The 13,030-nt window shown below is 36.9% G+C and overlaps 1 protein-coding gene across 2 annotated transcripts in view; it reads right to left on the bottom strand.

Annotated features, from left to right (window-relative positions):
• DTNBP1 (dystrobrevin binding protein 1) overlaps window positions 1-13,030 on the bottom strand; it is a 137,446-nt gene that overhangs the window by 59,467 nt on the left and 64,949 nt on the right. For both annotated transcript variants that reach the window (XM_072945638.1, XM_031688120.2), the window contains exon 5: window positions 9,358-9,490. In XM_072945638.1, the coding sequence (XP_072801739.1) occupies window positions 9,358-9,469 (112 nt within the window). In that variant the 5' untranslated portion in view covers window positions 9,470-9,490. The remainder of the gene's footprint in view (window positions 1-9,357; window positions 9,491-13,030) is intronic.

Below are 13,030 nucleotides of genomic sequence, written 5' to 3'. Positions count from 1 at the left end.
TAAAAGAAGAAACAAACGTCAAAACTCAGAATCCTTGATCATGGAGAAAAGTGTCCAAAAGTTAAAAGTCTAAACTGCTGAGATTGTTTTGCATTTATTTAATATTTTTATTAAACTTTCTTGAAGCAAAATAAAATGCACTAACATTAAAACATTCTTCAAATTATCTTTCTTTGAGTATATTTTTATATTTCAAACATTTTCAAGATGTAACTTTCCAAAATACTTTTATTAACCAGGACGAAGGAACAGAGTATCTACATTAATCTAACGTGTGATAGCCTAATGATCCCATCCCCACACATGAACGGTCACTTGTCAAATTATGAGAATACAGTAAAACATAATTAACACAAATGATATCGAACATAACTTGGTATTTGAGATTCCAAGTTACTTCAGCCTTTGTTTCTTCGGGGGACATGACACACATAACTCCCCAGGGCACCACGGAGATGCACACACACTCAGGAAGCACAGGGCACTGAGCACTGGCCTTTTGCCTCTAGGCCAGAGAGGCAGCTTCACTGGAACACGGAGATCATCTAGTCAAATCCTTCATTTAAAAGATTCAAGCCAAAGCCTGCAGCACTGAATTCAGTGCCTTCGCCAAGGTCACCTAGCTAGGAGAGCACCCAGGAATCAAAACGCAGTCCTTCTTACACACAATGATTTCCAATGACAGCTGCTAAGTAGCCCAAGACTTTCTAGCTGTAGGAGTGAAGGCTGGTTGTTCTCTCAGACAACAGAAGAGGAGTCAGAGATTTTAGAACTTGGACAGCATCACAGCCATTTACTGAACACTCATCACATGTGCCAGACACTGGGACACAAAGATGAAAAAGACAGTCCCCATGCTCAAACTGCTTAAAGTAGAGGGAAAACATATTTCAGTGATGACACAGCCTGACAGAGCTGGGCTTGAGGTGCTGTGAGAACTCAAAAGAGTGGCATCCTCAGAGATGAGGGAGAGTGAGGCTCAGCAAGAAACGTGACTCCCAAGCGTGGAAGTCACAGACGCCAGGAAGGAGCAAGCTGGCTGTGCGACCTCCCTCAGACAGACATGAGCTCTGTCTAATTCCTTCCCTTACCCATTAGGTTGTCATGTGACTTTCTAAATTAGCTTTTGTAGCAGCTACATTTTTTTAAATTTATTTTTTGTTGTTTTTGTTTTGGAGGGAGGTAATTAGGTTTATTTATTTACTTATTTATTTTAATGGAGGCACTGGGGATTGAACCCAGGACCTCATGCATGCTAAGCACACACTCTATCGCTGAACTATACCCTCCCTTCACCTGCAGCATCTACATTAGGAGCAAATTTCCTAACTTCAACTTGCAAATTTAGGTTTATTAAGATGCAAATTTTGCATTGTTTTTAATTAATCTTTGATCCAGAGATTATTAAATCTGGAAGCATTCACATTTTCTAATATCCAAAATTTTAACTCTACTAAATAGCTATGCTTACAAAAACTCCCTCTTCTATTTGGTAGGGTCTACGGCTTAAAGACATGGATTCTGGGGGAAAACAAAACTTCACTAAAAAGTGAAAAAGTGATGACAAGCAGTTTAGCACTCCTCTTCAAAGACATTTTAGGTAATGACTTTTATCATATTGAGGTATCACTGAAGATCATGATAAGTCTGGAAAAGACTGATAATCATGCAGTTCATAAGTTCTGAACTATCTTCAGGGGTCACTAATATATGTGCCTATAGAAAGCCTGACCTGAAACAATTTGCAAAATCTAAGTTTTTAATCAATGAAAAATTATATATAAGATTTTTAATAATGTCATAAATGGCACATAAGGAGTTTATGTGGGGGAAAACAGGCAAATGATGCTATTATATTAGTTGCTATTTAGATTATTTTTATTGTTATGTTAAATGGAGACACGACTGGGAGCTAGTACTACTGGCCCTGAAGAAGCAGTGTTCAGCTCATTCTGTTATAAGTAGTTTGACAGACTCTTAAAATACGATCATAGCTAATAGGATTATTTAAATGCTATTTCACTCTGATTAGTGATAAGAACCAGAATAATTACATTTAATAAAGAATCCTTAACATTTAGGGGACTAGATAAGAGTGAGGCTTCGAAACACACGCCAAGAGCATCATATTCCTGTGCTAGATTTAAAAGGCTTGGGACAGTCAGTGATCATTTTATGGTTACCCCCAAACTCATATTCCTAGTTTTCCCCTTTAAAAGTTTCAAAGTCTCCCGAGGACTTTGGGAATCCAGTTTAACTTCTTACCTGAGCATTCAGGGACCTCTCACACCCTGGCCACAACCTACTTTCCCAATCTCACTGCTACTCTTTAAGACCACTCGTCTCCTCCTTGCCTCTGCCTGTCCCTGAGATGTCTCCGCCAGCCTCCCTGCCCACCCCCATCTCCCTCGCAGGCTCAGGTCAGTGCCTTCCCTCCCTGCAGCCTGCAGCGCCAGCTCCCCATTCTGTGCTTCTTCCACAGACCTGTGAACCTGACACAGGACTTGTACTCTGACATCACACAACTATCTGTGTGCGCTCATCTCTCTCAGGAATCTTTAAGAGTCTTAAGGGTAAAGTCTGTATTTTTGCATCTTTGTATCCCCTAATACCTACTCTGCTGAATTCAATTAAGAATGATTTCTGGACACAGAATGATTCTATCACTCTAAAACATAAAATAACAACCAAGAAAGCAGATCTATGACATGTTCATCTAATTCAAATATTAGGAAGTTATGTTAAATTTTGTAAACAAATAAATTAAACATGGACATAGCACTCAGAAAACATTAAACTACATGATGGTACTTTGTTATCAGTGTGCCAAATCAGGCCGCATTACCAGTGAGTTAAAGCAGAAGCAGCAATGGAACTTGTCCATTTTAACTTTTAACAGACTTCAAATCAGTAATAAAATATAGAAGAACTGTACTGATGAAAATAAATTTTCTTCCTTATAGCATGTTTTCTCTTTAAGAAATATTTTCACTTCCAAAAAAATAAAAAATAAATAAATTTTCTTCCCTTTTTATATTAAAAACTTTAAAAATCTCTTTAATAATTACAAGCATATATATGATATATATTCTGAGTATTGAATTTAAATAGACATGGTGGGGTGTGTATAGCTCAGTGATAGAGCACATGCTTAGCATGCACGAGGTCCTGGGTTCAATCCCCAGTATGTCCATTAACAAAAAACTAGAAAATTTTAAAAATGGGCAGAATGTAATCTTCCTGTCACAACCTGCTTATCTCCTATTACAAAACAAACTGCAGATATGAGTAAATTTGGCAACCAAACTTAGAATGCATGTACATAAAACACTAGCAGGCCTCCGTGGATACAAATATACCTTTACAGGAAGCTCCAGCCTCACCATTTTGCTCACTGTAACAAGAGCATATGTCTCACTCAGTGATCAGTGGAAAAGATGGGTGGAATTTTACTGGGAAAAGCCATCTGGGAGAGCCTGACAGCTGTGCGGGAAAGAGCTTCACAAATCTTTGTGAGGAAACCGTCCCAGAGGAAGAGCCATTCTGTTTGGAATTTTCCTTTGTGCCATTTAGTTCAAATACGTATTATCTGTAGTGTAACCACTGATAAATGAAGAATATAAAGCAGCATGCTAAAATTAATAGTTTCACACTTAATGAGTTTTTTTCTAAGAAAAATAATTAGCCTCAAGGAATCTGACTACAAATCCATAGGTCACAGAGGCCAGGTACTAAAAGACCACAAGAGTCTTCAAATGCTTTTGTTACTCTTTCATGTAATAAGGTAATAAGGTAATGATGGTATGGTAATAGGGAACTTTAAGTCAATGCATTAAAAAGCCATTATGGAACAAATGAGATCTGTGTAGTATATACTAAAAGGTGCCTAAAGAGAGTTAATGAAGGGTCTAATTTCAGAACATAACCTGGACAATAAGATAATCTGTTTCATGAAACCCTAGTAACTGTCTCCCTGCTAGAGGCACTCTCAAATTCTGTACAGAGACAGCAAAACAGTGACGTATCTGGTTAGGTCAGGTCAAAAGAAACGCGCAAATGCAGTAGAAAGCCTTCATTCTCTTACAGCCCTTTGTTATCTAAGAATTAACAGAATCTTCTGTTCTAGATGAAGGTAACAGTCTTCTTAAAGTAGGTCATATAAAATAAACTAAGCAATAGAGAAAATTCAGACAAGCCCTTGACATTATAAACTTCAATACAGGAACAGGATTAGACTACCCTCTAGTGGAAGTTCAAGAGAATTCAATAAATACTTTTCAAACAGTTCACTAGTTTTACAATAAAATGCACAGAATAAGAAAGGATACAGAATCTGGAAGACAACATTTCATTTTACCCTTACTGCCTTTCACTATACAGAACACTACACTGCTCATCTCACCACATTTCATGTATGGTTTTGCATTTGAACAATTTTGCAGGACAAGCTAAATTGCGTAACATCCATCCACACCCTTCCGTCAAAGACGATGGCTTTGTAAATTTGCAACGGCTAGAGAGACTCCCACTAGAATGTCAGCATCCTGGTGGCAGTTACCCGGTCTTGTTCACTGCTGCATGCCCAGAGCCTACAAACAGTGCCTGACACTCAGCAGATACCTAATATGTACCAGGCACTGTGCTGAGTGCTTTCCACCCATCATCTCACTCAACCCTACAACTACCCTCAATTCTGCAAACAAAGGAACTAAAGCTTCGTGCAGTTAAGAAACCTGCACGGAGTCTCACAGATCGGGAGTTGCGGAACTGGGATCAAAACCCAGATCTGAGAGTCAGCCCACGGCCCTTATTTTTGAATTCCCAGCATATCTTTATCATTTCTTTTTGCATGATAAGCCTTACCAGTAATTACCTATTACACAGGCTTTTTGTAAGCTGGATGGATCACACCACATTAAAAAAAAAAACACAACATGAATGGATTATCTGTTCTTAATTCCTGAGGGAGCATGTAATCAGGAGTCATATTTTTAAGCCATAGCGTAACACAGCTAAAAGCATCATCAAAGGTCCAAATTGCTCACATTATATTAATCCCTTATTCTTTAATAAGGGCACACTCTTTGGAGAGCAAGGCAAGACTAAAAGAGTTAAGTAGTCTGGAAAATGGACGGACTGATTGGATATGGATTTGACAGTGAAAGGGTAAAAAGTTTAAAGACGTTAAGAGAATCTTGTGACTACATATATATGAGTTATTATTTTCCTCTAAGTTATTTTTATTTTTTATTATTGCCTGACTATTTAAGCCTTGTAACATCATGCCAAGGTATTTAGGTGATGATAAAGTATTTTGAGGCTACCAAAAAATGAAAGAATCCACAGTATGTGAACAAACATTTAAATTCAAATGATTCAAATATCTAAGAATGATGCATAAACTCGTTAAAATGAATTCACAAAATACATTAATGATAATAGATATATGTTTCTACAACCTACCAAATTTGGCTTCAGAATTATTTTCCTTATGCAAAAGGAACAAAAGCAAAAATAAACAAACAGGCCTATATGAAACTAAAAAGCTTTTGTTCAACAAACGCAACCATCAACAAAATGAAAAGGCAACCTCCTGAATGAGAGAAGATACTGCAAAGGATATATCTAATAAGGGGTTAATATCCAAAATCTATAAAGAGCTCACACAACTCAATATCAAGAAAACAAAAGCAAACAATCTGATTAAAAAGTAGGCAGAGGACTGGAATAGACATTTATCCGAGAAAGACATCCAGATGGCCAACAGACACATGAAGAGATGCTCGACATCACTAATTATCGGGGAAAAGTAAATCAAAACCACAATCTGTCAGAATGACTGTTATCAAAAAGACAATTAACAAGTGTTGGTGAGGATGTGGAGAAAGGGGATCCCTCGTACACTGTTGGTAGAAATGTAAACTTGTGCAGCCACTATAGAAAACATATGTAAGGTCCTCAAAAAATAAAAAATAGAACTGCCATATGACCCAGTTATTCCACTCCTGGGTATTTATCTGAAGAAAATGAAAGCACTAATTAGGAAAGATAGATAGATAGATAGATAGATAGACAGACAGACAGACAGACAGACCGACCGACCGACCGATCGGGATACATACACAATCCTATGTTCACTGCAGCATTAGTTACAACAGCCAAGATAACAGAAGCAACCTAAGTGTCCACTGACTGATGAATGGATAAAGATGTAATATATAGATATACACAGTGGAGTATTACTTAGCCATAAAAAGAATGAAATCTTGCCATTTGTGACAACATGGATGGACCCTGGGGATACTACAGTAAGTGAAATGAGTCACACAGAAAAACAACTACCGTATGATTTCACTTTCATATGGAATCTAAAAGACAAAGTAAATGAATAAACAAAATAGAAACAGACAAACTTATAAACACAGAGAACAAACTGATAGTTGCCAGAGGAGAGGGTGGCTGAGTGGTTGGGTGAAACAGGCGAAGGGGATTAAGAGGTACAAACTTCCAGTTATAAAATAAGTTGGTCCTGGGGGTGTGATATACAGCATAGGGAATACAGTCAATAATACTATGATAACTCTGTATGGTGACAGGAGGCTACCAGACTTAGCATGGTGATTAATTCACAATGTACATAAATGTCGAATCACTACATTGTACACCTGAAATTAATATTGTATGTTAATTGCTTTTTTTTTTTTGGTTGGGGGGAGATAATTAGGTCTATTTATTTATTTTTAGAGGAGGTACTGGGGATTGAACCCAGGACCTTGTGCATGCTAAGCATACACTCTACCACTTGAGCTACACCCTCCCCACCTTGTATGTTAACTACTTAAATGAAAAAAATATGATTCAAATTACTTGGAAGTGACTGTCTATACTAGTATATAGTATAGTATATAGTATATATATATATATATATAGTATATATATATATATAGTATATAGTATAAAGAGAATCCTTTAGCTTTAATTTGCTTTCAGTGGTCAATGTTCTCAGATTAGTAAAGAGAGAATTCAAGTGAGCACTTGGGAAGTCCACCCCACTCATTTGAGAAGCCAAAATGCAGTTTCCAAAGAGAAGGTATTACATCTCTAAATGTCAGACTTTTCCCAGGATATTAGAATCCTAACTGAGAAGAAAATACAGTATATTCTATTTTAAGAAAGACTTATTTAAACTGCATTTCCTAAGCAGAATTGACTATGAAAATAATTAGAATTGTGGCAAAGGGCATTTCATCAGCAGAGTGGTATCAAACAAAGAAAATCTATAAACAGAATTTACTCTCAGCTGGAAAAAAAAAGAAGGGGCTATTATCGTAGGTATCTCTGCAAAGAAATACACAACCAATGGAAAGCAAGTAACTCAAAGAGATACAGGAAGAGCAGCTAAAAGGAAAGTGGCTAAAAGGAATATTCCAAATATCCTGGAGGCTTTTTCCATCAGTTAGTTATCAAAGACTTGAGAAGGCTCATTCCTACACCTGCAAGAGGGAAATAATGCAGAGGGCCTTAATCCTACGACTCAGAATCTCTCTTCCATGCCCTGCCTTCAGAAATTACAAAACACTGATGCCAGGGCTTCAAGACTGCTGTTCGTGGGGCCTACGGGCAGCTTCCATCCTAACCACCTCACCCCCACTGAGGATGTCACCCCCTGGGTTGGGATCCTGGATCCACATCTTATTGTGTGACCCTGAACAAGTCACAACCTCTCCAAGCCTAACCTTCCTTATCTGAAAAGTGGGATAATAAAAGCTACTTTCGCAGGGATCTAGTGAAGATTGAAGGTAACATCTGTAAAGCCCTGAACAAATTCTGACACACAGTGGGTGCTATAATCGTGAGCTATTGTTATCAGCAATAGCACTGCAAATACCATTCGGGTCTATTTTATTCACACACACACAAAAACCTGTTTTATGATTTACTAATTACTTGTGTTGTAAATCAGCTTTGTTTTGCTTTAAAAAAGGTAATATTTAAAAAAGAAGAGGTGATTAAAAGGTAGGGATACCCTACCAATTAAGACTGGATCAGGTTATTAGCTCACGAAACTCATCTCCAAGGTAGATAGCTCCTACCTCTTACTTCACTAAGATCGTAAGCTTGGTTAGAAAATAATAAGCCACAATATTATCCAAAGCTGTGGCCCTGCCAAGCACAAAAGTTAGTTTTCTGAATATAAATCCAAGAAATGAAGAGTACCAGCGTAAGTCATCCCAATGAAAACAACCAACAGAAACATAAATTTCCACAAGGTGTAAATTTAGCCAAACAGGTACCCCATTTAACTGGATCTGTCTGATCTCTCAGTTTGCGGAGGGGAAAAAAGCCTATTTCAAGACATGAAGCTCTGAGCAGACCTAATTTTTTAAAACCATTTAAAAATTTATTTATGTGTTTATTTTACAATGTCTTATTTTTTAAATTGAAGCATAGTTGATGTACAATATTGTATGTTACAGGGATACAATATAGTGATTCACAAAGTTTTCAAGGGTATGCTCCATTTATAGTTATTTTAAAATACTGGCTACATTCCCTGCGTTGTACAATACATTCTTGTAGCTTGTTTTACACCTGATAGTTTGCACCTCTCAGTCCTCCACCTCCATCTCGCCCCTCCCCCTGTCCCTCTCCCCACTGGTAACCACGAGTTCCTTCTCTACATCTGAGAGTCTGTTTCTTTTCTGTTATACTCACTAGTTTGTATTTTTTTTAGATTCTACATGTTAGTAGTATCTTACAGTGTTTGTCTTTCTCTGACTTGTTTCACATAGCGTAACGCCCTCCAAGCCCATCCGTGCTGTACATCAGAGACTAGCACCACATTATAAATCAACTTCAATTAAATAGCAAACCAACCAACTAATCCATTTAAAGTATGGGCAGAACTGAACAGACATTTTTCCAAAAGAGGAAATGCAAATGGCCAACAAGAACGTGAAAAGTTTGAGCAGACTTAATTTCAAAAGCAACAGCTTCCAGAGTTCATCCTATAGTCATAAGAAAGCCACCCTAATCCCTTTTATTTCCTACATTTATACTTTTAAACAGAGACTGACAGTCACGAAGACAACCCTAAGTCACCTTAAGAATCAACAAAATTATGTTTCTGGAGCAGAACCAAGGCAGAAAAAGTGGTGTGTTTTAGAAATCATTTCTATACTTCAAATCATTTTTTGTCTAATCCTCACTTAATCAGTATATGAAATTAATCAGAACTCATTATTTCCCCCCAAATCTTGGTAAGGAATAATTTAATGTAGTCTTAGAAAGCTTTGGAATTATACCAACTTATTTTCATTCCCAGAAGTAATGTATAGACGCAACCATAAAACTTACTCAGATTTGCTGTCATGGATTCTAAATCTGCGATTAAGCCTGGAAGCTGCTGAAGCTGCTGCTGTAGCTCGACCAGGCTCGTCTGCTTCTTCTCCCAGTGTGCGGAGAGCATGACCACCTCGCTGTCCACCAGCTGCAACGCAGAAGAGGGAGGCAAGGGTAAAGCCAGACTGTAGGCACAAAGAGATTATAGTCAGCGTGATGAGAGCCAGTCAATGTTATCTTTAAAAGCCCTTCTCCTGAGTACAGAGAGGCTGAAGTTGTTTTCTTTCTTAGAAAAGAACCACCTTAATATTCAGTGCAGAAAACCTCAAATTACTGCTTGTATCACAAAGTGCGTCTTAACCCAGAAAAGAGAAAGTTCAGCAATGACCTTAGAAGTCACTTCTAAGGGTACCCTATATTTAAGTAAACCATGTATTTGAAAATCCAAAAAATAAAACAAAAAACTGCCAATAACAACCAAAGAGAAAACAAAAACAAACCCAAAACATAATGAACGGGTAATTATTTGCTTTACAAAAGGATTTCTTTTAAAAGAAAAGTTCCCGAATGCATGTAGAATATATTATGATTCAATTTACATTTAAACAGGGACACTTACTGCATAATGTAAGGTAAATGGTACTTGCATATGAAGGGAATATTGAGGCAACTGATAAACCCAAGAAAAAGGAGAAAAGGGTTTATACTAACAAAGAAGAAATTCAGATGTGAAAGGTTCCTAATAGCAGGGTTATGAGATGCTAGACTAGCCTAAAATCAGACTGTAAGGAAAATGACAGACATCAGTTTCTCCTAGACAATTTTGTTTTGGTCTCAACATGGTAAGGAATGAAAGGGCCCAGAACAAGATTTAGAAGGAGCAAGGAGAGGTCATCTTCTGAAAGCATCACCAATGACAGGCAAGAATCGTGAAAGATGCCTACATTCTGTCCAATAAGTATAGACTGCAAAATCCATCATACAGCAGAAGAAAATGCATTTGAATTTTATATGTAAATCAGAGTTTACAGTTAAGTTACCAAAAAAGGGGGGCAATTTACACATCCCAAGATTAAGATTCTTTAAGAGTTGAAATATGAATACAATGATTTTTACTAAATCTCACTAAAGAAAGAAATTTTAGAGGAATAAAAATATCAAAGTAAGGTAGAAAATTATTTAGATGTGGTGCTGGACTGCTTTAGTTTCTACATTTTAATATATTCCAGGCATTCACAACATTGAAATAAAAGAATTAAGCTATGACAAGGAGTTTAGCAAGCTGCCTCCTCCCCTCACTGTACCCCCACCTCCCCACTGTTACTCAGCCCGCGTGGGAGGGGTGACCACCTCACATACAAGCCTCAGCTCAGCTGGGGAGGTGACATCAAGCATTACTCCAGTTGCATTTCTCATTAATTTTGTATACTTAAAAATGTGCCAACCAGATTTATAAAGATCTTGAAGAGTATTTAAAACACACTAGGCAGCCCTAACAGAGACAGCTGTGATGCAGTAATAAGGAAACCAAGGCCTGAAACAAGGATCTGTGTCCACAGGATTCATTTACAGTACTCAACAAACTTCTACTGACTACCCACTCTTTGCCAGGCACTGGTGACCCAACGGTGAACAGAGAAAAAACAAAATCCTACCCTCTTGGTGCTTTAGTCTGGTAGTAGGTCCAACAAATACTCAGCTTCAGTTTTTAAACTCTAAGAAAAAATAACTCCTGTATCACAGAGTTGATCTGACAATACATATTTTTCCTGATACATGGTGTATTTCTTTAAAAGCTTGTTAAATCTTAACTACTCTGGTTAATTAAGTTAATACTTTTAAAAATCTGTAACAAATTCTAGATATTAACTATTTCTTACTGAAAGTTAAAGTGCAAAATACTTATATATTAAAACTTAAGTACAGAACAGTTCACATTTTTCACAAAATTAAAAATTTATATTCTGCATATAGAATACAAGAAGTATACAGAGAATATATCAGAATGCATTAAAACATCATTTTAATTTAAAAGAAGGGAAAGTTGAATGGATTCTCAGAAATCATTATCAATAATTATGTAATAATACTAAAACATTTTGAGCATTTTCTATGTGCCAGGCCCCATGCTAAGCAATTTACATATATCTTATTTAAACAGAGCAACCTTGTAAACAGAGCAATATTACCACCTCCATTTTACGGATGAAGAAATTAGGTGTAATAAAGATAAGTCAACTTCTCAAGGGCCACAGAGGACCTAGATTCAATCCCAGGGAATCTGACACTTAAGTCCATGCCCTTAATCCATATTCTAGGGTTGTGTTTTGGGGGGGCATGAAAGGAAGAAGAAAAGTGAAAAGCTAGCAAAGAAAGGGTTCTGAAAAACTGTATTTCAACTTTACTTAGTGATAATAAATGAGCTATCTCCAGAAGGCCAATTTTTCTCCTCCAAGCAAATAATTCTGAATAAACCCAAATTTAACACCAGGAAATCAAGTTTAAGTAGCAAGACAAATCTATAGTGCTTCATTCCAAAATTCCTCCTGGTGGACACTGCGGTTAGGAGAAGGAAGAAAAAGCAGGAAACACCAATGATTTTCAAAATGGGTAATATTAGGACCTTGCTTTGTATAAAACTCAACAGTTCAGAGTTTTGGGAGCATGTTATTCCATGTGATTTCCAAACAACTTTGCTTGGTAAGCAGGGTAGGTGTGTTACACCATTTTATATCTGAGGAAACTAAAAACAGAGACTACATTGATCTGCCCAACGTCAAAATGTATTACTGCAGAAACTAGGGGTTCCTACACCCAGTTCAGTTCACTTTCTACCACAGGCAGGAGAGATCCAAGCTGGAACTCGAGAGAGTGATGCATGTCTAATGTAACCAGCTTACAGACCAAATTGTTAAAACATGACTCTTAAGAGTTCAATTTGAAGGCACCCAAATATTTCACAATAATAGGAAGCAAAAAAATGCACTGGAAGTCTAACCTTAAAAAGGTACCCTTGGAATCTAACCACTAAGTCATTAGTTACTACGTATTCATTTATATATTGCTAAGGGAGGGGAAAAAAAAAACCTCAGAAAGAACTTGTAAAAAAAAAAATGTAGAAAAAGCCTAGACAGCAAAGTTACCATTGACCAAACTATTTTCTAAGATGTTGCTCTGAATTTTAAGACTACTTAGTAAGTATTAGCTTTAAAGCAGCTGAGTATAAAATAATTTGTTAACAAGACTGAATTGTCCTTAAGTATATTTGCCCTGGCAGTCTGACACTGTGTGGTTAAAGGCCACTGAAGATACATGAGCATGGCCTGACAAAATAAACACATGATAAAAACACTTTGCACATTAAAGATATACATTTTAGATGTTTACATATGTCTCAACAGTACGTCAGAGAGCTTTAAAATAAAATTTCCATTTTTAAAGCTGAGGACTATATTTCTGGAAATCAATAGAGGCATTTTTGATCAGATACGGGTTTTAAAATAACCAAGTACTCAACTATGAAAAAATTTAAGGCCCCCTAAATAGCATAAATTCAACAACAGATCTTACAGGAAACTCTTTCTCCTATATATTTTATTATGAAACACTCCTTACAATCAAAGCAGTAAGTTTTGTTAAAGCTCCTCTACGGGATATAGTCTTCATCGAACACTGTGGGACTCATTCA

This window comes from Vicugna pacos, chromosome 20, assembly GCF_048564905.1.
Source record: "Vicugna pacos chromosome 20, VicPac4, whole genome shotgun sequence".
In the NCBI taxonomy this organism is placed as follows: domain Eukaryota; kingdom Metazoa; phylum Chordata; class Mammalia; order Artiodactyla; family Camelidae; genus Vicugna; species Vicugna pacos.
This window is presented reverse-complemented; position numbering and strand designations above follow the sequence as displayed.